The sequence below is a fragment of the Juglans microcarpa x Juglans regia genome, chromosome 6D, assembly GCF_004785595.1.
Source record: "Juglans microcarpa x Juglans regia isolate MS1-56 chromosome 6D, Jm3101_v1.0, whole genome shotgun sequence".
NCBI lineage: Eukaryota > Viridiplantae > Streptophyta > Magnoliopsida > Fagales > Juglandaceae > Juglans > Juglans microcarpa x Juglans regia.
Genome location: NC_054604.1, coordinates 26,299,461 through 26,326,198, shown reverse-complemented (window position 1 = coordinate 26,326,198; position 26,738 = coordinate 26,299,461). Strand labels below are relative to the sequence as shown.

General features: G+C 35.7%; 2 protein-coding genes and 1 long non-coding RNA gene across 5 annotated transcripts; 2 read left to right on the top strand and 1 right to left on the bottom strand.

The window, feature by feature from the left end:
- Positions 1–4,311: 4,311 nt before the first annotated feature.
- On the top strand, positions 4,312–26,390 carry LOC121234559. The gene is made up of 4 exons (XR_005934416.1): positions 4,312–4,486; positions 7,848–7,852; positions 25,801–25,809; positions 26,378–26,390. It is a non-coding gene; the product is annotated as an uncharacterized LOC121234559 (long non-coding RNA).
- Positions 8,768–11,096, top strand: LOC121234557 (pentatricopeptide repeat-containing protein At1g31920). Its single transcript, XM_041130522.1, has one exon. It carries the CDS (start codon positions 9,256–9,258, stop codon positions 11,071–11,073), a length of 1,818 nt encoding a protein of 605 aa, XP_040986456.1. The 5' UTR covers positions 8,768–9,255; the 3' UTR covers positions 11,074–11,096.
- LOC121234558 (phosphomevalonate kinase, peroxisomal) lies at positions 11,574–23,202 on the bottom strand. 3 transcript variants are annotated; one of them, XM_041130525.1, is made up of 11 exons: positions 23,062–23,202; positions 22,882–22,951; positions 22,343–22,493; positions 20,742–20,839; positions 20,260–20,369; positions 20,120–20,172; positions 19,389–19,772; positions 18,302–18,406; positions 17,183–17,410; positions 15,848–15,970; positions 11,574–12,095 (listed from the first exon to the last, which is right to left on the bottom strand). In XM_041130525.1, the coding sequence occupies exons 2-11, from the start codon at positions 22,887–22,889 to the stop codon at positions 11,829–11,831; spliced, it is 1,527 nt and encodes a 508-aa protein (XP_040986459.1). In that variant the 5' UTR covers positions 22,890–22,951; positions 23,062–23,202; the 3' UTR covers positions 11,574–11,828. The 3 variants fall into 3 exon arrangements, with proteins under 3 accessions (XP_040986459.1, XP_040986460.1, XP_040986458.1); XM_041130526.1 differs by having other exon boundaries at positions 22,882–22,964; positions 23,062–23,169; XM_041130524.1 differs by having other exon boundaries at positions 22,882–23,181.
- Positions 26,391–26,738: the final 348 nt, after the last annotated feature.

Genomic DNA, 26,738 nt, shown 5'->3' with positions numbered 1-26,738 from the left:
TGCAACCTCAATGAGTGTGCTAGAAACATCAGACTGCACGCTGGATTACAACCTACATTCTGGGCAGACGTAGTCAGCACTGTTGTCTACCTGATAAATAGAGGGCCATCAGTTCTGTTAGATTGTGGACTGCCTGAGGAGGTTTGGAGTGGGAAAAATGTCAAATTTTCTCACTTTAAAACTTTTGGATGTCTTTCTTATGTTCATGTTGATTCTGATGCTCGTAGTAAACTTGAGGCAAAGTCAAAGAAATATTATTTTATTGAATATGGAGATGAGGTATTTGACTATCGTTTCTGGGATGAACAGGGTCAGAAGATTACAAGAAGTAAGAATATGATATTCAATGAGAAAACTATGTACAAGGACACGTCCAATACAATTGCTGATACAGTTTCTCAAGAGTCCGAGTTTGTGAGTTTGGAGGACCTACCAAAGGTCACAGTGTAGTGTAGGGATGTGAGTGACAGAAAGAGTGGGTCCAGTGCACCCATTCTTATTATTTTGCAGTTAGATCCAAAGCCTTCCACACCTGCAGTTGTAGTTTGTAGGTTTGTCAGGACCATTCGACCCCCAAGCGTTTCTCACCTACTTTGAATTATATTTTATTGACAGATGGTGGAGAACTGTAGAGTTATGAGGAAACTTTGCAAGATGAAAATTCAAGCAAGTGGGAGTTGACCATGAAGGATGATATAGATTCCTTGTTAGGGAATCAGACATGGGAGTTGACAGAACTTCCATAAGGGAAAAAGGCATTATAGAACAAGTGGGTGTGCCGGGTGAAGACTAAGCATGATTGCAGTAAGAGGTATAAGGCCAGACTTGTTGTAAAAGACTTTCAGCAGAAAAAAGGTATTGACTACTCTAGGATCTTTTCTCCTGTGGTGAAAATCACAACTATTAGGTTAGTACAGACAATAGTTGCCACTGAAAATTTATATATTGAGCAATTAGGTGTGAAGACGGCTTTCCTTCATGGAGACCTCGAAGAAGACATCTACATGCATCAACCTAAGATGTTTGTATTACAGGAAAAAGAGAGTTCAGTTTGTAAACTGAAGAAGAGCATATATGACCTGAAGAAAACTCCTAGACAATGGTACAAGAAGTTTGACAGTTTTATATGCAGTTCAAGGGCACGTTGAGACTCTCATAGGCTGAGTATGTGAAAAAGGTACTTAGCAGGTTCAACATGGACAAGGCCAAACCAGTTGGCACACCCTTGGGCAGTCACTTCAGACTTAGCAAGGATCAATCACCAAAGTCAGAAGATGAACACGACTACATGAATAAGGTTCCTTATGCCTTAGCTATTGGTTCACTTATATATGCTATAGTTTGTACAAGACCAGATATTACCTATGTAGTGTGAGTTGTGAGTAAATACATGAGTAACCCAGGAAAACAACATTGGGAAGCTGTGAAGTGGATTATGAGGTACCTAAAAGGTTCTTCAGAAACATGCTCGTGCTTCTCTGGAGAGATCTTAGAGGTGCAAGGCTATGTTGATACTGATTTGACTGAAGACACTGATAGTAGAAAGAGAACCATAGGCTTTGTTTATACTTTGGGTGGTACTATTGTGTCTTGGGATTCTAATTTTTAGAAATCAGTTTCTTTGTCTACTATAGAAGCTGAGTATATTGTTATGTCAGAAGCGTCAAATGAGATGATTTGGTTACAAGGCTTCTTGGAAGAATTGAGTAAGAAGAATCAAAAGGGTACTCTCTACAACGATAGTCAAAGTGCCATATTTCTTACCAAGAATCCAGAATTTCATTCCAGGACCAAGCACATTCAGATCAAATATCATTTCATTCGATCATTACTAGATGATGACCAGTTGTTACTTGAGAAAATTTGTGGAAGCAAGAACCCTGTTGATATATTGACAAAGTGTGTTACACTTGAAAAACTGAAGTTGTGCGCAATTTCAGTTGGCCTTCTAGCGTGGAGATAGGGGCAATGAGTTGCAGATGTGGAAGATATCATGTTTTGAGGCAGAGGGTAATACAGTGGTTGTACCAGTCTCCAAGTGGGAGAATTGTTGAGTATTGTGGAGTTTGGCTTAGTCTATTCGAGCAGAGCATTCAGCGCTCAAGCGGAGAAGCTACACAGAGAGTTCGCACGAGATCTGCTTGACAGGGAGTTCGAGCGGATGCGATACAGAGAGTTCACTCGACACTCGCTCAACATGGCGCTCAAGCAGAGTTCAGACAGAGAGTTCACGTGTGAGCCGCTCAACAGATGGCTCGAGCAAATGGCTAGTAAACAGGTTTAGTCGATGCACGCTTGACACGCCGCTCGAGCGAATAACACAGATTTGTGTAATTAGGGTTTTTCCCCCTGTACCCTATATAAGTGTAATTTTTAATTACTATGGCCGTATAATCGAGCACATTAGTCACCCCAAACATTGTGCATTGTGATTTCTCAAGAAATAAATCCTCTACAGCTTCATGGACGTAGGCAAGTTGCTAAACCACGTAAATCTTGTGTCGTGTGATTGTTTGATTGTCTTTTCTTGTTTACTTTCAATTTTTGTCTTCTTTTTTTTGAAAACAAAATCTAAGTTGCAACTGCATCAATTGTGATGTCGATCACCTATACTTTCCACTCCTTCCAAGTGCTATTGCATTTGGGCTCTCTCACCCACCTCAAATTTACATTTTCTCTTTTAAGAAAATAAAAACCTTATGTTTGTTAAGTAGGAATTTTCATAACATTTTATTATTATTGAGAATTTTTTTAGACTTATTTGTATCGATTTTTATGGAAATAGGCATAATGAAAATTTAGTGGATAAATTTTTTTATATGCATTTTGTATTGAGACGATGTTAAAAATAATAAAAAAGAAGAATTGACGCTCGAGAGAAATTCCCAATAAGTCCATAAATTAATAAGTATAAATAAAATAAAGGGAAGATTTTTTTTGATACATGGGGAGGGGGGATTCAATTCTTGATTCTCTTAATGAGAAATCAAGGTGTTGTCAATTGATCCAAATGATTTTATTTTATATGCCCACATCCTTCCATTTACAACTCATACAACCAAACCCTTAATTTATACATTAAAGTATCACGTTGAATCACATTTATTTTTCATTTGGGAAATGCTACATGGACCGAGAAACATAATCGATAAAGCTGATCGATTGTCTTTTTTTTTTTTTTACTTAATGATTAAGAAAGTGACTATTAATAAATTTGAGAATTTTAAAGTATTTAAAGATGTTTAAAAAATAGTTAAACAATAAAAAAATGTATTTGCACTTGTCGGTACAATGCAAGGGCACCATTCTCGGTCCCCCTAGCATTGTCCTTTTTATTTTCATCCATGTTCACTAAAATGCCCTCATTGAAATCTAAAAGTAATAATCTATTATTTTTACTTTTTTTTCTTATTATTCCTTTATAGTTTATTATTAGTATTTTATTATTTATTATTGTTATTTATTATTGTTTAGTGTTGCTTTTGTTTATCTTCTAATATTTTAGTGAGAATATTATTTGGATTGAGTGAGTCTCTCAACTCATCTCATCTCATTTAATTATTACAAAATTTTCAAACTCCCACACAAAATACAATAAATAATTCAACTCTTTCAAATCTCAAAACAAAATTAATATTAATAAAAATAATATTCTAACAATATTTTATTCAACTTTCATCTCATCTCATCTCAACTCATTATCCAAATTCCAAACCACCCCTTAATGGGCGGTTTTGTAGTTCTTTCATTGTAATGAGAATATTTTAGGCAACTTACTCAAATAATAATAACAATAATAATAATAATAATAATAATAATAATAATAATAATAATAATAATAATATTGATTGTGCAGGGTGAAAATAAGAAAAAAATGTTGTTGTTTTGATGCAAATGGTTAATTTTAGTAGTTTGGAGCCCAATTTGGAAAAAAATAAATGATAATTTGGAGATACAAGATAAACTTTGCAAAGGAATAACAACATAGAACCGTTTGTGGCCAAATTGATAGTAAATCCAAATTTTTGTTCAAATTACTAGCATAAAATATACGAAACTTTTGCATTCATGAGATTGTTCTTCTTTTGTTTTTTCACAAAGTAATTTTACTTGGATTAATCTTAGGCAATTTTGTAACACCCCATTCCCAAGGGTTACGAGTATCACATAATTTTAATAAAATATAACATGACAAGAAATCTCATATTTGATAACATAAAATTAACATTTATTTCATAAAAAGAACTGTCTATAAAATATCTTCCAAAAACATTAAATGAATAAATTGAATAAAATTTGTGTCATAAAAATAATTTTATTCTAGGAAGTCTGAAATTAAATCAACTGCTCATTCTAATATTGGTCTGCTTGCTCGTGTTCATCATCATCACCTAGGTGGTTAAAAACATGAAATAGACTAAAATGAGTTAAAGATTACGTAAGAAATTCATCACAACGTAAATGTAATAAATATAAGAATTTTCATGTTGAGAGCTTCAATCATGATTGTTCATGTCGATGATTATGCTAGGCATAATTGATTTATTTTAATTAACTGACTGATATGATTTATCTGAATGATTTGACTGACTAACACACTTAACCCTATGTGCAAGGTTGTGCACCGCCCCCACATCTTGATGCAACAAGGGGAGCTGCTGATAGTATTTTGGCATGCTATGGTGGACCACGCTTGAGTCCGTGACTTGCACATCTACCCTGAAACTGTATTGGTACCATACATCTCAATGGCTATTTGATTAAATTGATCCGATCTTATCTTGCACTTGAACTTAAGATAGCTTACGTGTCTTATGTGATGTGAAATGCATGATATTCATACTGATATAAATAATTGTAAATTTCTGAATCTAAATATGATGCTGAATGACATGATCATGTGCTATGCTTGGTGACATGCTTGCATATGACATGAGTGGTACATAAAAAATGGCTATCAAAGAATTGGCTCTAATAATAATTTATATAAGTTGAATTGTAACTATTCTAATTTGTGATCAAAATACTTACCTCGTATTGCAAATTTTAAAATCTCACTTTATAGATCGTTACCTATATGGAATACCATATGTCACTAATTTCTTAAAAAATGTTGTGACATTCCAATTAATTAAATTGATATCATAGAGAATAATTTAATAGGAATAATTTAATAAATATTCTTATATATGCTAAAATTACGAAATAAAAATAAGATTCAAAAGTCACAACATATTCCTTTATTTTCTAGTTAATAATATTGCATAATAATTTTATCAAAATCCAATAAATAAAGATTGGAAATTCATTCTACTAATTAAACTTTATTATACTTAAAATTCAAATCCTTGTAATTTATTATCATAATCAAATCGTAAATGAATACTTAATATAATTTAAATTGTATACAAAGTATAAGTGTCAACTATATGCAACAAGAACCAAATTAAAACCAAGTCAATATATTACATCTGTAAGTAAAAATAGGCCGACGTAAAGAGACCCATTTTAAACACATTTTGTCATACCCACACAAAAGCTAAAAGTGTACCACTCCAAAGATTTCAAGAGACATTTTACAAAAGCTGAAAAGTGGAGCCAAAATGGTTGGAGGGCATTATTTTGAAATAATCATAAAGCTTGCATGGCTTATGGGAAAGAGTACACAACAAAAGCTCAAATAGTAGTTTTATAATTAACTAAAAAGCATGAAAGGTTTTATGGAAAAACTGAACTAAGATAGAAATGGTGATACACGACAAAACCAAAAGGACAAAAATGGGATTACACAAACAATGAGGCTTTAGCTTCTAGAGACTTTTTACGGGAGTTAAAATATATTGTGTGAAGGGTAATTTGGTGATATACAAAGAGGTGCAGGACTTAATGATACACGACAAAACCAAAAGGATAAAAATGAGATTACACAAACAATGAGGCTTTAGCTTCTAGAGACTTTTTACGAGAGTTCAAATATATTGTGTGAAGGGTAATTTGGTGATATGCAAAGAGGTGTAGGACTTTATTGGACAAAGTTGAAATAAAAGTGAAGGAGATTCGACACAAATGCACGAAAACATAAAGAGACGAACACTAGAGAAGAAAGACATCGTGCGAATCAATGAGGTGCTTGGGCTTACCGTGAGAGAAAGCAGAAGTCGTGCGACGACGGATCTGGGTGGCTGGACATAGATCAGTAACTACAAAGCTTTAGAAGTAGAGAAATATTGTTAGACCGAAGAAAATGATGGTGAAGGAAAAGAGAGATATCAGCATGGTTTTACTGAGAGGATGCTGGAGTGCAACGATGGTGGCTAGTGGCTGGAGATCAATGGTGATGGAAACTCTGAGAGATGAGTGGGATTTGTGCCGTTAGCTCAAGAATGAGTGGGTCAAAACGGAAGAGAGTGTGTGCAACAATTCAACTCACCGAGGGACAACTTGCGGTGGTGGGTTTGGTGAAGATTGACGGTGGTGGAAAACACTGTAAGAGGCCTCTGTTTGCGGTGAAACGCAGAAAGAAGAAAAGAACAAAAATACTTTTAGCCTTGATGGTGGTTACAGAGAAGGAATTAGGTAGAGGAAGTGTGTAAATCGACGAGAACTTACCATGAAAGAGATGGGAAGTGATGAAGTTGGATGGTGATCTACGCCAATCACGACTTGGGGTCTCCTTTGAACAGAGTGGTGGAGAAGCACAGATTGGTTGGGCTCTATTTGTTTATGTGAAACGGAGGCTGATTTCTCAATTGAGTTTGTGTTGTTTGTTGTGTTAGTGTGTTGAGGAGTTGACACAGGGAATAATATATAGATGGAGATTGGGGTTTGACGTGTTTACACTGGAGTGGTTCTAAGAATTCTCGGTGGGAGAGGGACTCGGTATGGTTACGAGATTAGAGAGAAAAACGTGGAGGAAGTGGTCTTGACAATTTGAGTCACGGGGGAAGTGTAGTTTTAATTAAACTTGTCTAAAAATACAAAGAAATAAAAATTTTGACAAACTCTTAATTCATAATTAATAATTGATTTAAAAGAGTTTATGAAATAACTGAAATAAATAAAAGATAAATACTTTAATAATTATAAAAATAATAAGTAAATTTACTTTATTATCCAAATTTTGAACCTGCGTGTTACAAATTTAGACAAAACCTAACCAATCTAAGTCTATTTCAGAACAACCCTCTTGACATGATAAGGATGAGTACAATTAAAGAAAAATTCTATTCATAAACTTATTTTTTTTAATGGGGACGGAGATTTGATCCTTGGTTTTTTATTTTTTTTTTAGTGTAAACTTTCTGTCATTCATATTCATAAAAACGTCAACCATTACATAATTTGTCTCTTGTCAACTAACTAAGTATAAACTCAGGGCCATCCTCAATTCATACCCTCTCATTCTCTAATTGCAAAGCTTCCCTAGCTAGAAGGTGGGCCATTGTATTACTATCCCTATGTGAGTATTGCACTTTCCACTCAGCTTTATACATTAGAAACTCTTTTACATCTTCTATAATGTGACCTATGTAGGACATATCTTCCTTATCACTATTTACAGCGTTGACAGCAGCCTAAACATCCCCTTTCATAACTACTTTTTGAAAATAAAGATCCTTACATAACTCCAGAGTATGCCAGTGCCAGACATTTAGCCAATGCAGGTTGTGTCACATTGTTCTTTCATCCACAAGTAGTAGCCATTACCTCACCCTTATCATCTCTGATAATAATGCCTGTCCCTTTCCTCTTGTTCTGTTGGTCGAGAGAAGCATCTCAGTTGGCCTTTACAAAACTTCTATTTGGTTTTTTCCACTTCTGCAATATCCCCCCAATTTGTGTTGCAGAAGAAGTTCCCTTTGAACTCAATTGTGCTGACTGGAACTCTTGAAGACCATCTTTTGATGATCTTATTACTCTGCCAGGGCTTTGAAACCTTTCTTCAAATATGTATTCATTTCTTTTGAGCCACAATCTCCTCATGACATAAGCTATTTGTTCTAAGTTAGCCTTCTCCAATTTCTCCACTAGTTTCTCCCAAAGATTAAGAAAGTTATATTCTGCAGTTTCCCATTTCTGAATTGGGTTAGGAGGCTCTACCCACACATCATTTGTAGCTGGACAATTCTAAATTACATGCATAACATTTTTCTCCTCTCTAAAGCAGATATGACAGAGGATTTTCCACCATTTTTCTGCAAAAAGGATTCTTCCTTGTTACAAGTAACTCGTTTCGTACTTTCTAAAGAAATATTTTCACCATTCCTGACACATTCAACTGCCAGATATTTTTTCATCTTGCATCCATGACCGATCATTGGTTCTCTTACAGAAAAATCAAGGTGTTGCCAATTGGTCCAAAGGACCTTGGCTATTAAGTTATATTATTGATTTGAAAGCCCTATACATTAACAAATATTGAAAAAAAGTATTTGCATTTTGAGATTTTTATAAATAATAAATTACACAAAAGTAAATTTACAAACTGATGTATTTTTTGTGATTCATTAGATCTATTTTATACTAAAAGTAATTTTATAATCTGACTACCACATCAAATCATGTCAATTTATGAATTAATTTTTGTATAATTCCATCATGACTAAGGTATTTTCACGAGCTATATAGTTCCTCAATAAGCAAAGTTCATACACAAATTTTTTATGATTAAATGGAAAGGCATTTTTTTTTTTTTGTTGTTGTTGTCGTTGTGACGATTGTGTTGATTTTACCTGAGTTGTGGGAGGGCCTAACGGTAAACATGGTAATTTAGAAACTGGAAAAAAGAGGAATACGAGGGAGCCAACCCCTTTCTCCAAAAGACACAAACATTATCCTATCCAGAATCTGCTTGTCCCATAATCTGACACACTTTTTCTGGCTGCCATTCTTTTGCCAATTTCATGGATGACATTCAAAATCCTCTCCAATCAACTCTACTCAAGCTGCTTCCTTCCTCGACGAACATAACTACTGCTATTACTCAAATGTTTTTCCCCTTTCTGGATTTCCCTTACTCGAATGTTTTTGTTACTTTGTAGCCTGTTTGATCGATACTCATCTCCTTTGATCCGTCATAGATCAGAAGCCTTACACTTTCACAGGGTCATTTTCTCTCACTTTTCGTCTTATGTTTTTCCCAACTAGATGATAGTTTCGTGAATGAAATGCTGGGTTCGCCTGTCATTCCTTTCTTAACTGTGCTTCGCCGATAATAACAATCCAGATTGGTATTGTCATGGTGTGGATGACAGGATGACTAGGACATCGGTCCTTAACCAAATTCATCTATTGTTGCCACCAAAAGATTCATCAAAAAGTACAGAATTCAACTTGAGATTGAGGGACCAAGATTGCTTGTCCCTATTGAAGAGATGCAAAAGTATGGAAGAATTCAAACAAGTCCATGCCCAAATGCTGAAACTGGGCCTCCATTGTGACTCCTTCTGTTCAAACAATCTTGTGGCCTCTTGTGCTCTTTCGAATTGGGGCAGCATGGATTATGCCTGCTCTATTTTCCGGCAAATCGAGGACCCGGATACTTTTGTGTTCAACACCATGATCAGAGGGCATGCCAAGGATGCGAGCTTTGAGGAAGCTTTCCTTCTTTATTATGAGATGTTTGATAGAGGAATTGAACCTGACAATTTCACTTACCCGGCTCTTCTCAAGGCATGTGCCCGGAGACGGGCACTTGAGAAAGGGATGCAAATCCATGGACATATATTCAAACTTGGACTTGAAGTTGATGTCTTTGTGCAGAACAGCTTAATCAGCATGTATGGAAAATGTGGGAAGATAGAGCTTGCTTGTGATGTTTTTGAGTTAATGGATCAGAAGACTGTTGCCTCTTGGAGTGCTATTATTGGAGCTCATGCTAGTTTGGGTTTATGGTGTGAGTGCTTGATGCTTTTTGGGGAAATGAATCGTGAGGGATGTTGGAGGGCTGAAGAAAGCATATTAGTCAGTGTGCTTTCCGCCTGCACTCGTTTGGGTTCTTTTGATTTGGGAAGGTGCACGCATGGGTCCTTGTTGAGGAACATTAGTGGAATCAATGTTATAGTAGAAACTTCTTTGCTAGACATGTATGTAAAAAGTGGGTGCTTAGAGAAAGGGTTGAGTATCTTTCAAAACATGGCCAAGAAGAACCAATTCTCCTACACTGTGATGATCTCGGGGCTCGCCATGCACGGACGCAGTAGGGAAGCTCTAAAAGTTTTCTCGGAAATGCTTGAAGAAGGTATGGTACCGGATGATGTTGTTTATGTGGGAGTGTTGAGTGCTTGTAGTCATGCTGGTCTTGTCAAGGAGGGTCTTCAATGTTTTGACAGGATGAAATACGAGCATGGGATTGATCCGACAAGTCAACATTATGGTTGTCTGGTCGACCTCATGGGGCAAGCTGGGATGCTCAATGAAGCATCCGAGCTTATCAACAGCATGCCCATTGAGCCGAATGATGTTGTGTGGCGGAGCCTGCTTAGTGCATGCAAAGTTCATCATAACTTGGCACTAGGGGAGATTGCAGCTAAGAACCTGGGCCAATTGAAGTCACAGAATCCCAGTGATTATGTGATACTATCCAATATGTATGCGCGAGCACAAAGGTGGGAGGATGTGGCTAGAATCCGGACAGAAATGGTTGATAAGGGCATTGAGCAGAAGCCGGGGTGCAGCCTAGTTGAGGTGAAGAGAAAAGTCCATAAGTTTGTTTCCCAAGATATGTCTCATCCTCAATGTCATGGCATTCACGAGATGATCCACCAGATGGAATGGCAGCTGAAGTTTGAAGGCTATTCCCCAGACACATCACAGGTGTTGCTTAAGGCGGATGAAGAAGAGAAGAGGGAGAGATTGAAAGCTCATAGCCAAAAATTGGCAATTGCTTTTGCACTCATACATACATCTTGGGGGTCTCCCATTCGGATAGCTAGGAATCTCAGGATGTGTAGTGACTGTCACACATACACTAAATATATTTCAATGATTTATGAACGAGAGATTACTGTAAGAGACCGTTATAGGTTCCACCATTTCAAGAATGGAACTTGTTCTTGTAGTGATTACTGGTGAAATTGATTATTTTTCCTGCCCCACCCAAATGATTAACTGGGAAGCTTCTTTTTCTCAACATCTTGAATGGTATTTCCACAAGATATGAATTCCATGAAAGTGCTGAAAAAGAACACAATTACCATATGGTAGATGAATAAACATATCTGGAGAATCGGATCCTCCGAGTATTTTTATCCTGCTAATGATTATCGAAGATACATGAACACAATTACCATACGGTAGATGGAATCCGGTTTCCCGGGTTCCAGACCGGCCGGAAAAAAACCCAACCCGGATGAACAGTCCTAAAGAAATAAAAATGCGTGCTTGTTGATAAAGGAAGAGGAATACCGCTGTTTACTTTATGGAAGGATGCATACAAGTTCAAGAATATGCCCTCCTGGATGGATACAAGAGAGAATTTGAAGTTGTTTTTCTTTTCAAGCTAGAAATGGCTGTCACGTTTATCATATAATCTTAAATTAAGAATGAAAACGAGGACAAGACGACTTTCAGCATTTTCATAAACTGTTCTCAAAGAAGAAGAGAACCATTATTTTTTTATTATTTTCTCTCTCAAGGAAAACCGAAATGAGAAGGTGCAGACAATGGAAATTTGCCATTAAATATGATGGCAAATAAAATCTATATCTGGACAGTCTGCTGGAAGAATAACTAAGTTTATGTTCGTCGTTCATAGAAATTACAACAGATCTAAACCTACTTTTACCGTTAAATTAAGGATCTTTTTCTTCTGGTTTGCAAATATCGGTTCATTCGATATGAATGGAAGAAACGGCTGCTGTGATCCCCTTGGTTCGTGGATCTCCACTTTCTAAAGAAACACCACGAGGATCTTCTCTAACTAACAAGGCCAAAACATTGACTGAACTCCATACTTTGCTGACATTGCGACCAGAATCCCCCAAGGTAACAGCGAAGATTGCATCGAAGCCACCTGCTCCAGGAACTCCAGCCAACAAAACTCCTTCCATGTTCATTGTAGTATCCAAAAGCTGAGTTTGTGATTCGGGTTCAATCTGCAAATTTGGAAAGTTAAACTAAAAAATCGCACCTAATGAAAAATTTACAAAGGGAAAAAACATGGGAAAATTTCTGTGTATTCACAAAATGATAACACCAGTTATGGGGCTATCAGATCCATGTACCTAGCTAAATTAACTTGCAGATTGTGTTGGTAGTCTGTAACTTTTCCCATCAGAGAGTTGGAAACTAGAAATCTTTTAAAAAAGTTATCAACCAGAATGTTTAGGGCTTAACAGATAAAGATCTATAGAGGGTTAACTTGGGCTAAAAATGAACAGAGTTACTTGACCTTTCGTTGATAAAGGTTGTTAGGACAATCTGCTACTTGCTCAATCTTAATATAAATAAATTTATTAACCTTATCCCTCCCATCCCTCTAAAGATTTTGGAAGAGCTGGTATTTTTTTTATAAGTAAAAGATAGATAAAAAGCACCATAATTCAACATAGTATCAGAGTAATGATCCGGAATTTGAATGTTGAATCCACACACCACCTCCACTTCAACTACTTATTTCACTTGCTGGGCCCAACATATTAAGGGGGAGTGTTGCAATATAAATAAAATGATTAAATTCATCTCTTCCCATCTGCATAAGCTTTTGGGACAACTTGTAATCTAAAACATTAAAAAAAACAACACACCAGGGCACAAAGAATCAAATGTATATTGTAACACCCTCATGCCACCTAAAATTCATCACTTCCCATATGTCTTGGCTTGACTTTCTTTGCTGAAAAACCAAGCTACTTGACTCTTGATTAATTTGATTAAAGTGTTCATTCAACAGATTGTACTTGAATTAGCAAACCAAGCTTGAAAAACCAACCACTTGGCTTTGCATGGTTTGCCAGCAGTTATGCACTTAACATTGAATATTAGTATGATTTCACCGTGAAACAGATACATGTGTTCTCGCCTAAAGTAAAAGCTATTCCCTCTCTTCATGTCGAATACTGATTGACTGATGCTAGGATCAGATTCAGAGAAGAAACAAGCATGGAATCATATATGCAGCAGAATTTTTAACACAAATAAATTATTTGAATCCATGGATGGAGGGAGGGCTGTTCAACTTGAGCATGAAATCAATGTTGAATCAATCATCGAGAGAGGCCCCACCAAGAGTAACCTCTCTTCATGTCGAATACTGATTGACTGATGCTAGGATCAGATTCAGAGAAGAAACAAGCATGGAATCATATATGCAGCAGAATTTTTAACACCAATAAATTATTTGAATCCATGGATGGAGGGAGGGCTGTTCAACTTGAGCATGAAATCAATGTTGAATCAATCATCGAGAGAGGACCCACCAAGAGTAATTGAGACTCTCACCTTGAATAGATTGGATGGTAGTGCTAGAAGCTCAGCACACCTCCCACTTCAGCATCTCCCAGTATGACCATGGATCGTAAACCACTTGCTGCTACGATCCATGGTCATACTGTTTACAGGTAGTAAACTAACTAGCTTGGGATGCTCAATGGAAGTTTTGACCTAAAACTATGTCAGGTGGGTTATACGTTAATTGGACTTTACTTTGGCCTGGGGTTCAAAGAACATTCATTCAAGTACCCATTACAGGGCAGGGAGAAACCAACAACACACAGGCTGTGCAATAACAAGAGCCAAAAAGACAATCGCATAAAAATGATAGGATTATACTTAAACAACATCAGTGGTATTTTCTGAGGTAAGCCTTTAAAATATAGGTGCTAAACTATAGTAGCCGGAGGGCCCCAGGCCCCAGATATCATAGAGCCCAAGGGCAGCTGCTAGGCCAAGCAACCAATTACAATCCTAAAAACTAGTCACCTATGAGAAATTCGAGTCAGGTCACTTAACCCTAGACTTTTCCTCTTGTACATTGTCCAAGCTTGATTGCCATGCCAACTAAAGCAGAAGTTGAAGCTCCTCTGTAAGGCTTTATCTGCAACTTACTTGAATTTTGCAGTCGAGTTGATTAAAAGAGTAAAAAGACAAAAAAGCAAGACCCCAATTTCATGCTTCCCATCAGAGAGAGATGAAGAAAGGAAAAAAGGTGCATTGAACTAGAGAAGTTAGAAAAAGTCAATCTTGAACGGTTCAGTTATGTCTCTATACTATCAGTTGCTTAATTTATTCACCAATGCCTTGAAAAGGTTTCATCATAAGAATTTGCCTGACTGTCAATGGCCTGACAAAATAATTGCTAGAGTGGCTGATGTTATCATGCATCTAACATTGTAAATGCTGACATTGCCCAAAATGAGCCATATCAGCAAACTTATGAAAAGAAATAACTTAGCATTCCAAAAACTCAAGTAAAACATGAGCCATGCACTTGCATGTGGCTACATCATCTTTTCGGCTAGCATGTTTCTATTTCACAAAAAGAAAAAGAAAAAAAACCTCAAATCGTAGCAGCAGGCTTTGACCTCGGAATGAGGGCTTACCCCCAAAAGTACCAGAGGAAGTCAACCTAGGATTCCAATTAAATTGCTTGGTTGGTCATGGGAGAAGTTTGTAGGTGTGTCTTAGAGACTTATGGAGCGAAGTGTTCAGTCGAATAGGGTTAAACTAGGTGATGCCTGCGACAGTGGTAGAGTATTGCTAGTTGGGTAATGCCGGGTGGTGCACCACAAATCAAAGCTGTGTAGAAGATGGTTCCTATCTGCATTATGTGGTGTATATGGCGAGAGGATAATGAGCGGACATTTGAAGACAAGGAGCGGACAATAGAGGAACTTAGAGCTTTATTTTTCCTCACCTTATTTCTTTGGGCTATCGCTGTAGATTTTAATGGCCTAAATGTACATGATTTTCTTGTTTCTTTTATAGATAAAACTAGATAGATTTTATCTCTTATGTACTACCTTGTGTACTTGGGCTATGCCTATTCCTATTAATACTACCGTTTACTTTTCAAAAAAAGAAGTTTGTAGGTGTGTCTGCTCCTCTTTCCATACCCAAACTACTGTCCTGTTCTTTTCTCTTTCTTGCCAACTGAATCCCTAATTTTCAACCATTATTCTGATTTTTCAAGAAATTGATTGTTCCTCGTCAGCAATATGCAACTGAAATTAACCCAGTCATGGCGACACTTAAGTTTGAGCCCAGTTATGTTAATAATAGCAATACAACTCAGCCGAGTTAGTAGCTTGGTTGTGTTGACACAGACATTTTATGAAACCTTCAAGCTCTGTTTTCTCCACACCACTCCAATCAAAATAATATGTTTAGCTACTTTCAGCCACAAATCAGAAGCAAAAGATCTAGCAAATAACAAGATTTTGAGAGCAAATGAGCAAATAAAATCTCTGAGATAAAAAGAGAACAAAGAAATCTTCTTCTTCTTCTCTCTATTCAGCACATTATTTCATTTATTCCCCCCAAGAGAATTCATCTCTTTACCATCTTTCTGCCAGGAAGATTTGTATATTTAAAAATTGACCACAGGCATTTCGAATAGAGTCTTGCTTTTCACCATCACTTAATAAAAGATCACTGTTTTTCATTCTTGTTATGTTTTTGATCGGTATATTGCAACATCTTAAAATAAATCAGAAAAAAAGACTGAGTGGAGACCCACATTATTAAGTGTTACCTGAGTATGGACGACGTAACACTCTTACTCTATTTCAAACAATTTCATTCTTGTTATGTGAATTCTCCACCTTAACAAACATTCTACTTAGAATAGCAAAAACATATACACGAAAAGAAGAATAAGAAACAAGCACCCAAAGAGAAAAGAACCTACCGGAACACCTGCAGCCTCACCCATCTGGCGCATATGATATCTGATCCCAAGCATAGCATCTCTTGCTCCTAACAATGCTTTAACAACTTCTTTTTTCCTTGGTTCAGAAGCTCGCTCCGACCACTGTTCAGAAAATTTACAAGTCAAAAATCAAACTTTGAAAAAATAAAAAGCAGAAAGCGAAAATGTTAAGCTCAGCAAATTTACAGCCGAAATGGACTAGGAAATGTCAACAACTTGCCCATGACCCACCAAAAGCAGACCCTGTATGGAGTTTTGAAGTTCACAATTTGAAAATGAAGCTCAAGCTACACTTCCTTTACATAAATGAATCCATGGTAAGACATGTAAAAACCATGATAATAAGCTCGACATTAGTCACTTGCTCTCCCCCACTCCCCACCCTCTGAAAAACCATACACCCAAAAAAGAAAACCACGAAGATAAGTTTTAAAAAAAAAAAAGACAGTGACCGAATTAATTGGGTGAAAAAAATTCACCAATCAAATAGTTGTCACAGACTAATAAGTTCGTCATGACAGTTATAGTGGAATAAAACAAGCAAACCTTTTTTTGAAATTATCTGTGTTATTCAGAGGCAATGCAGTCTACCAATTTTGTTCATCCCATTAGACAACTTTGAGAATGGAACTTTGGATATTCCCTTAAAGCATTTGGCAGCCCATAATTATTAAGCTTAAACTATCCATATTCTATTTGTAAAAGGTCTCTAATGAAAGGAAACTTCTTTTTTTTTTTTTTTAGGTAAGTAAAACAAAGTGCTGCAATAGTGATCTAAATCTTTCAGTATTTACCAACAAGATGAAATATCAGCTTTATAATGTTTTCTAAAATTCAAAACAGAAGCTTAAGGACTTATTTCTTGTGGGTAATGATCCTATAATCTGGTCCCACAGATCCTACCCAGGACAAATTTTTGGAAATGGCTCTCTCTTTTTAGTAAATTGCTTAACTTGATATTAAGACTTCACATGATGCTTTGCATAACGAGGAATATTTTCCAAGACATTCAAGGACAAAATATAAAGGCAAGTGCGGTAGAAAAGCTACCGCATAATTCCAGAATTCATATATTTGTCTTTCCTTAGCCAATTAGCTGAAGTTCAGGTAGTCCACAGGGAATGAACCTCTAAATTAAACGATGACCATAAAAAAGATGAAAACATTTTTCTTGATATGGAGACCAAAATTATGCAGCCTACATATGTATCTCAAACTCCTAAAGAAAAAAAATCCTTCCATATGGTTTTTCATTGCCAGAGAATCATCACTGAGAAATGTAGCAGATGCACAAAAAATGAACTCGAGAATTACCTTGTCTGGCCTAAGCCCACTGCAGTCGTTTATTACTGATTTATATGCATCCCAGTGTTCTTCTGCAAGTTTGCTTAAACTATTGAGTTGTACTTCAAGTGAAAAATTTGCCTCTGACAACTTCCTCCATGTGTCTAGGGATTTCTCAGGGTCAGACTTCTGCCACCTTTTCACAGCACCTACCATTGATGGTGTGGATGAACCTCCAGTTCCTGGTTCTCCTAGTACCTTCAAGAAGCACAATAACCAATAAGAGCAGGCATTCTTCGAAGTATTTTTAAGAAACAAAGATGATTTTTACACCTCTGTTTAAGGAAAGCAAAAGAAGAGAAGAGAAACAAGATATTGTTGGAAAGTTCTGTTTTGCAGACCAGTTTTCCATTACTTATTTGATTACTTTTTTCAGATATACACTTATGATGTTGTTATTTTCACATATTTACTCCAATATTTCAACTTAAATGGACGCAAACACTTCAATCAAAGAACCACTAAACTGAACACATTATACACATTACAAAATTAAAATCCACTGCACAGTGCACATGAAGCTTGTCTGATTGAGATATAGATTTTCTGGTAAACAGGTTTTTTTTTACATTTGCTATGAGAAAACAAAAAAGTTAGTACTGATACTGTTCCATCCAACAAATCGAAAAGCCATTACAGGTAGCTACATCAATTTCGTTTTATATTCATGTAATTAAAAAGGAAAATTCTATACACCATACTACCATCCCACTTTCATCCCACTAAGTAAGATATGACACATTTATCACCATTAAATGATCATTTATTGCATGCTTCTTTATCATCTAATGGTGATGAATGTGCCACATATTACTTAGTATGATCAAAATAGAATGAGAGTGTGGTGTATAGCAACTCAATTAAAAAGTACAATTCTTATCCAGTACTGTGCTTTATCAAAAAAAAGAAAGAGAAATTGAAACAGGCTGAAACAACTCATGTGAAGTAGGGTATTAGAACTAGAGAGGGAATGTGGTATTTCATTAAATAATTTATCTGCCTGCATAATATCTAAAAGCATCTCATAAAAGCTTTTATATTTGCAAACAAACATATATTGTAACAAATTTTAAATTTTAGAATTCTTACAAGGGTCATCAATGGTGGCAAGGAAAACTTAGTAATCTCATGGTCCCATTTCCCTTTTAAAATATCTGCAATCACTTCTTGCAAGGGCGATGCTTTTGCTGCAACCTGCAATGTTCAAATAAATAAAATCAGTTGTGGCAACTTAAGCAAGACCATCTGGACACTCTTTCTGGTTTTCAATTTGCTTATATTTTCTTTCCTTATTTCTTCTTTTCCTATTTTCTATTTTCTTCTTTTTGGAGATGCGTGGGGGGGGGGGGGGGGTGAGGGGGATGAGACTACTTGTAAATAAAAACGAGCCAAGAAGAAGTAGAGAGTCACAAGCTGTAATGCTTCAATGAAAGGCCCAAACCACAGGTTTATACTCCAAAATGACTAGTTAATTATACAATTGGAGCCCCATTGGAACCTTAGCAAGAACTTTTCATTCCTAAGGAATGTAGGATCCCAGACACCACCTACCCTTATACTTATTATATGGGGATATCATAATTTACCCCCCTTAAATTTCCGACGTCCTCGTCAAGCTAGTCTGTCGTAGGTGGCACGGCTCAAGTCTCACGTTTATAGTTGGAATAGGCTCTGATACCATTTGTAACGCCCCAACGGAAGGCCCAAATCACAGACCTATACTCCAAAAGGACTAGTCAATGATACAATTAGAACCCCATTGGAACCTTATAAAGAGTAAGAACTTCTCCATACACCCCCTACCTTTATCCTTATCATATGGGGTATCACACAAGCTCCCCGTAGAACTAAACGACTAGCCCATAACCCTTTATAGTTAATAAGGGTTAGGCATGGTGTATCACATCAAAGAGTTGAAAGTATATTTCCTTAAAAGGCTTTGCACAGCACATTGCAAACTGTACTCACAAGAGGGAGGCCACACAAATTTGAATGCGTGGCCTATGCTTATCACCCATGTGTTCATGAAAAACTAGTAAAGTCAGCCTAAATTATGTATGGCCTCCACGATTATTGTCTGACAGCAAAATTTGGACAAATGAAAATCAGGGTGTAGTCTCTCCATACAATGAATGACCAGCCATAAGACAAACAAACACCCCACCCACCCACACACCTGAGCTGAAGAAATCACATCGGGTGAAAACCGGACATAACGTTGACTGCCATAAACAGCAGAACTGACATCAAACCCACTGCCAACTTTCCCTTGTGCAAGACAGTGAGCAGTTTGAGCTATTATGTGTATCACGTCAAGATCAGCAGTACCCTTCTTCTCTTTGTGCTGATCTTTAGTTGAGTTTAGATTAACAACTCCAAGGTAATGGAGTAAAGCAGCAACCACAGCAGTTGTCATTGCCGCTGACGAACCCAATCCAGTTTTAGCAACTTCTGGCTTGCGATTGTCAGCATTTGACTCCTCTATGTTGAAGGTAATCGATGTAAAAGGTGGAAGCGAAGCTAATGCTTCTGGCGTCAAAGGTAGCCCACGTGCTTCAATCTATGAAAAGGGTAGAAGATGTAAACATCTCAAACTAAAACTTTGGAATGGATTTATTAAGAAAAGAACATATAGTTGAAGGCAAGCTTAATTACAACAAGTTTACAACAAGCTTAATTACAACAAGAAAAGAACAACAGAGAATATTGGCACTTTACCAAACAAGCGTGGAATACAGTCTGTAAAGGCATGTGTTAAGAAGATAAACGCTTGAGGAAAATTTTACTAAGAACAAGAAAGAAAATTTAAAATAAGTAAAAAAAAAAAAAAAAACAGAGAGAGAGAGAGTGAGAGTTTCCACCAACAAATTGAAAAATATTTAAGTATCATAGAAGGGTAATAAATACCTGATTCCGATATGAATAGAACTCATTGGAACCTAAAATTGTGATATCAAGACCTGCATAATAATCCAGTTAAAATATTAGATCCTTGAAGCTGGAAACCTTTACATTGATAGAGAAACACAGGAAGCATCAAACATTACCCTGTAGAAGTAGTTTCTGTAACAACTCTTTCTTATTATCATCAAATGTTGCATGCGCAGCTGCCACAGTGTATTGCACTGCTTGTTCCACAAACGGGTTCCTTGACTCACTGAAATTTTTTAGCCAATATAATAAATATCACTTAAACAATTCATTTGACCAGGTTCTCTTTATCATTTGCACATGGTTGGTGAGTATGAAAAAAAAGTAAAATTAATCATCTTCGGAGAAGGCTCAGCATTCTCTATAACCATTTCGTCACATGGAAGCAATGCTGTTTAAATAATTGATAATGGACAGAAAGAATGCAAAAGAATATCCCCAAGAAGGAAAACGAGAAGATCAAGTCGAGAAAAAGATTAAAAAAAAAAAAAAAAAATCAATGAGCATCAATGAAATAAAAAAACTTAAAAATATTTTGGAGAACTGAAGATCTAGAATTGATAAACGCCCACGACTATCATGAATAACAAAAACTTGCCTTGAGGAGACACACTGAAGTGTCATGTTTTTAAGTTCCAACTTATACAAGCTTTCTCTGGAAAGTTGAGGAGATGTTAACTTCACATCTGTCCATGCCTGAAAAGCGATACAGGAAGTTGCAAGAAATTCAGCACCGTGTTAACAATATTCCCAATGCGGGCTTGTCTTAATGAGTCAACAACATTATTTGTCAACACAAGGAACTGAATAAAAGTTATTGAACAATGGATGCAGATAGCAGCATATGAGAAAATCATGCCGCTCTAAAACAAGTACTTAGAGCATCACCTCATTTCACTAAACGCCACTATAGCCAGCATTTGGCCTGACTTGGAAGAATTGCAGCTCATCAGAGATTGGCTGGGTTGATTGCAATATAGAAGCAAATCAACAAAAGGTCAGTCATGCTTATAACTCTCAGCGAACCAGCCCATTTTAAGGTTAATTTACACCTATCAAGTTCCATCCCTACACCTTCGGCATTCATGCTTATATCTCTGGGAACCAGCCCAATTTAGGGTTAGTTCAACCTACCAAGTTGCATCCCTACATCTTCGGCATTCATAGCCAGGCAACAATTGACTTTCATAGTTGGCCACCAAGAAACTGCTCTGCAGTCCATTTCTCAACTTAGCTTTTTGTCCTATCTCACAGCACTTCCCAACTTCGATACAGCCCTCCAAACCCATATCCATATGAGACATCAATACTAGAGTCTCACATGACATGGGTTTGGTGTTTACATGTATCTTATTTTCAAGTAAGATTTAGATACTCTATCAAGTTATCATTGGCTTACACTAGGGGCTAGGATGGCATTGTATTATGTTGGTAAGTATTTGCTGAAAAAATTGATTCTGAAAGGCTCATTTAACATTATGGTTGTTACACCATGGGAGAAAAACATTATCGTCAATTAGCATGTTAAGAGTATATTAAAAGAAAACAAAACAAGAAAGTAATCCAGCAGAAAAAATTGTCACCAAAAGAGACAAAGCTCCAGAAAACCCAATTATTGGTTTCTGAACGAACTTATAGAACAGACTCTCAGAAACAATGTCCAAGATTAGCAGTTCAAGAATGATCAAACAGCTTTCTTTTGCAATCTGCTAAGACTGGCCATAACAACTATTTATCTCTGCGAACTTTTTCTAATGATCTAAAGAATGGCTCAAAAGTAAAAGAAAGTTGACCACTTCTTTTGGGTTAACAAGTAGGTCTAATGTATGCTATAACCGCCGAGGATAGATAACGTGAAACCATTTGGTTGCAACATTCAGACTAAATAATTTTTTTTTTTTACATCTTTTCCCTTCCCCAATTGTTCACAGAAAACAAGCGGAGTGCTTGTATACCCCACTTGTTACTCCCATTTCCCACTTCACACTCTTGACATAGCACGATCTGTCCCATTATAAAAATTTCAGACAGTCTGAAGAATGGCAAATGCTACCTCAACGGCTCAACCACTTGCAGAGAAGAAAATTGACAAGAATCACCGATTGCAGAGGAGGAAATTGACACACAAGAATCAACAAAAAGATGAAACCAATGACATCAAACTCAGTCGACAAAGGACAAAGTAGAAGAATAACACACCCACGCCCAGCTGTCGGCCTTGATCTCCTCGTGAAGTGGTTTCACAATTGCGAAAAACCGAGCGTTGGTACTGAGCACAAGCCCTGCATTTGGCCTCTCCAAAATAAGGTATCCCCCAGTCAACAAGACCTTCCCAGGAGCTGAAGCAACACTGTGTGAGCATTAAAATTTTCCAAATTAGAATACATACCTCTTCCTTTCAGGAGCATTACAACTGAGATTCGCCAAATAAGACAGTTACCGTCCATTAGTTTGCTCTAAAAATAAAACTACACAAAATAAATCCTAAAAATCTCCTATGCTATATTGGTTCCTGAATTCCGAAAAGAAAATTCGTTTTCCGACTAGAGTTTTTTTTTTTTCCCCCTTTCTCTCCGTTACACTGGATCCCCATTACTTAAAAAAAAAAAAAACTAAAACCCAATACTTTTTTCCTCTCAATCGTTACTCTTTCTCAGCTACCAAACAGAGAAACAAACATAGAATTTGAGGCCCAATTCAAGAAGAACCAACATCGCAAATTTTGGGAAGAAACATACACGGCCATAGCTCTCTGTCTCTGTCTCTAGAGTTGTCACAATTTGATCTTGATGTAAAAATTGTGATTGGCTGCGATCAAAGTCACCAAGTTTTTATAGTTTAGATATGTTAGTCAAAGAAAAACTATAGTACAAATAAAAATGGAGGAGGAGATCGCGGTGCCGGGGAGTTGTATGCACCTCTTTCGGATTCACAACTCAAACTTCCAGCGAAGACGACGACAGACTCAAAACTCGTTGTTTCGGTCGATGTCGTTGGTTTGGTTTTGACGTCAAAGTTTTCAACCTTTTGCGGCGTTGCCGTAGTGCTCATAAGTTAAAATTATGAGTGCATCCAACCAACAAACGAAAAAAAAAAAAAAATTAGTGCTACCTCTGATTACAATTTTATTTATATTTTTATTTATAAAATTTATTTTTCAGTTTTTTTTTTAATTTAAATTTTAAATTTTAAATTTCATAATTTTCAGTATATCAATAACTAACATGCGAAGAAGTAAATTTTTTGTAAATTTTTCTTAAATACATTTTAACATTTTCTAAAAAAAAAACCCAACATTTTCACATGTTTTTAAAATTTTATTTTTAGTAAAATGGAAATTGCCACAAATCTTATTATATAGCCACAATTTTAATTTTACAATAAGAAATTGAGCAAATAAATACTAATTACTTCAAAATTAATAATTAATTCAAAATTGTGTTAATTATCACTCAAGTTGTAGTAAGTTATATGTTTACTATGAGTATTATTAAAAAAAAATTTATTTTCAAGTCGGTGTGCAGAGAATATTTAATAAAATTCTTACATAATATAATTTAATTTAAAAGAAAATTTTAAAATTTGAGTTTTATAAATCAAATTTTATAATTTAAATGATGCGAATGATCATGTGCTATACATCAACTTAAAAACATAATAACTTGTATAATTACAAATTATTTTAATATAAAAAAACTCAAAGGTCCCGTGTTTCGAATAACATTGGATTATTAATGCACTAATGGTTGTTGGCGCAGAAATGTACTATACGACGGCCTGCGTTTTCCTCCGCAATAAAAGTCAATGGATTCATTGAACCCAAAAAAAAAAAAAAAAAAAAAAAAGTCAATGCATGTGTTTCATTTGCAGGAAAGTCAACGAAAGCCCACAAAAACAGGCGTTTCTCTTAAGAAAAATATTTTTTTTATAAAAAAATTACATAAAAATAAATTCACAAATTGATATGACTTAATATAATATGTTAGATTATAAAATTATTTTTATTATAAAATAGACTTAATAAATTTTATAAAATCACATTAATTTATAAATTTATTTTATAAAATCTTTTTACATCTTCTCTTAAATTATGTTCTGATTGAAAGTTTTGCATTGACTGCAACTTTTGGGGTCTGAACTTCTCTCTCTAAGTAGGTATGAATATGATATGTGGAGCTGTGGATTTCCCTCTGTTCAAATTGTCTTTTTTTTTTTTTAAATAAATAATAAGTTCACTTTTTAGGGCTAAAATTGTCAGTTAATCTGCAGGTGGTGTGCTAAGTGGATTAGGCAAAATGGGTATGGTATAGGGCACTTCCAAGAGTCTATTTATGTGGAAATTCTTCCAAAAAAACTTACCTTTTGATTCCAATATACAAAGATTAAATATTGCTATGACCTATAAATGCAACTGTTTGTGAAAGTTCAAATGTAGAAACACTGAATCATGTTTTATGGTTGAGTAATTTAGCAGCTGATATGTGAGGGTATTTTGCAGGGCTGTTGGGTCTGAAACTTGATAGAATTAGAAGTTGGTGTCTTTGGATTTGAAGGTGCAAAGCTCGAATGAAAGGAATAGCTGAACGTGCTATCGTGGTTCACTTTAGAATTAAAAGCATGTTGTCTCAACATATAGTGAAAGTGTCTACTTGCAAGAAGTTAAGCACAACTGATGAAGCTATATTACATAGATTAGGACTTCTTGTCTTGATTTTAAAAGCATATAGAACTGTGACTCTACTATGGTCTTTCCCACCATTGGTGTTGTTAAGTTAAATATTGATGTGCAGCTTGGGGAACCATGGTGAATGTGGCGGTGGAGGAGTTGTTCGGGATTCTAAAGGGGTTTATTGGATGGTTTTATGGCCTATTATGGTTGTAGCTCTAACACCATGATTGAGATCAAGGCATTGCTTGATGGCCTGCAAACTTACACTAGACCCGTTTAGATAGTGAGATGAGATGAAATAAGATGAAGTGAGAATCTCACCTATGTATCCAAACGGGCCTGAATCTTATATTGGGTTTTCTAATTTGGATGAATGTAAAACACTTTGAATTTATCTAAAGTTATTTTTATTCTATCTAGAGGTTGTTATGAAGTGTTTTAGATAAGTTAAAAATGTAGAAGTCAAGTTTCAAGAGTTTTTGTCTTATTTAGAGAAGAGTTTGAATAAGAAACTGCTACTTCTGAAAAATAAGTACTAAGTGTCAGAATACATCAGCAGAGTTTCACTATGACTTGGAAACTGCTTCCAAGAATACATTTAAATTGTCGTACTAGTTAGAATCTGCAAAGATTCAGTCCTTGAGATTTTAGAGCACTTTCTAGTACTTATTTTGGTGAGAAAATCTCCTTAAAATTTTTTTCATATTGTTTCTCTTAAAGAGTGTGATCGTGTTCCATGTTGGAGATGGAGTGATCGTGATTCAGCCACTGGAGTTCCAGGAGAAAATGCAATGTTTGAACATCGTCAGATGTTTTGGCTGCTAATGCAGTAAAGACAAACATGTTGTTTGTTATGTCCAGTAAGAGAGTCAATTAACAAAGGTTTTATAATTGAGACTTACTTGTACTTGATTTTCAAATAATAAAATTAATTTTTTCTAGGTTTGGTATTCCGTAGGGTTTTATTTTTAAAAAGTTCTTTAAAGAGTTTTCATTCGTTATTAAGATTGATGTTATACAATTAATTTATTTTATGTTATTTTTTGGTTATTAAATAATTGCATGATTGACGACTAACTAATTTATTGAGTGAATTGATAGATCTTTGTGTTACTATGCATGGATATTTGGGTAATTTCATCAACAAACTAATATTGTGGTCGAAACAAATTCTCAATTGTTGAGCAATTGGTTGAATGGTAAGGAAGAGGGATACTAGTCAATTCAAGCTGAGAGAAAATTTCTGAATCCGCTAAGGATCGAATCTGGTAGTTAGGCATGCATATAGAGAGGTAAACCAAGTTTCTGATTTTCTTGCCAAAGGAGCTAAGGGGAATATGACAGATCTTGAATTGGCCCCAAAGGAGATAATAGGTTACTTGAGACTTGATAGGATATGATTGCCGGTATTGCGTTGGAAGTAACATGATATGATTTTATTTCTATGTATAGTTCATGGTTAATAACTTTAGCTTTATTATTTTTATCTATGTTCACTTTACACTTTGATTGTCTTTTGTAAGTCAAGGTGATTGATTCGTTTTACAGTATTCCTCCGTCATAAGTGAGAGCTTCAATAAAATTGGAGTGTCATTCTCTTCTAAAAAAATATATATCTAGGACAGAATAATAACATGTATATATATATATGCACCTATGGTAGAATATATGTATCTTGGATTTCTAAATTTTGTACAAGTCGTGGGATTCATTTCTTGTTAAAATTGATTATGATGAATGAGAGACAATGGATCGTATTAGGATTCAATTTCAAAAAGAATTGAACTCAAAGCTAAGGTTGCGTTTGTATGTATAGTTGAGTTGAGTTGAGTTCTTTATGAATAGTAGTAAATTAAGATGGTAGAGTGAGTTTTGTAAGGTCTACTTAAAATGAATTTAAATGTGTTTTGATGTTAAGATGAGTTT

Coding starts and splice junctions, on each gene's coding strand:
- LOC121234557 (XM_041130522.1), top strand. CDS start 9,256: ATGACTAGGACATCGGTCCTTAACCAAATTCATCTATTGTTGCCACCA.
- LOC121234558 (XM_041130525.1), bottom strand. Junction 20,840..22,342: donor AGGCCGACAGCTGGGCGTGG/GTGTGTTATTCT, acceptor ATCGCTTTTCAG/GCATGGACAGATGTGAAGTT. Junction 18,407..19,388: donor ATGTGATTTCTTCAGCTCAG/GTGTGTGGGTGG, acceptor TGAACATTGCAG/GTTGCAGCAAAAGCATCGCC.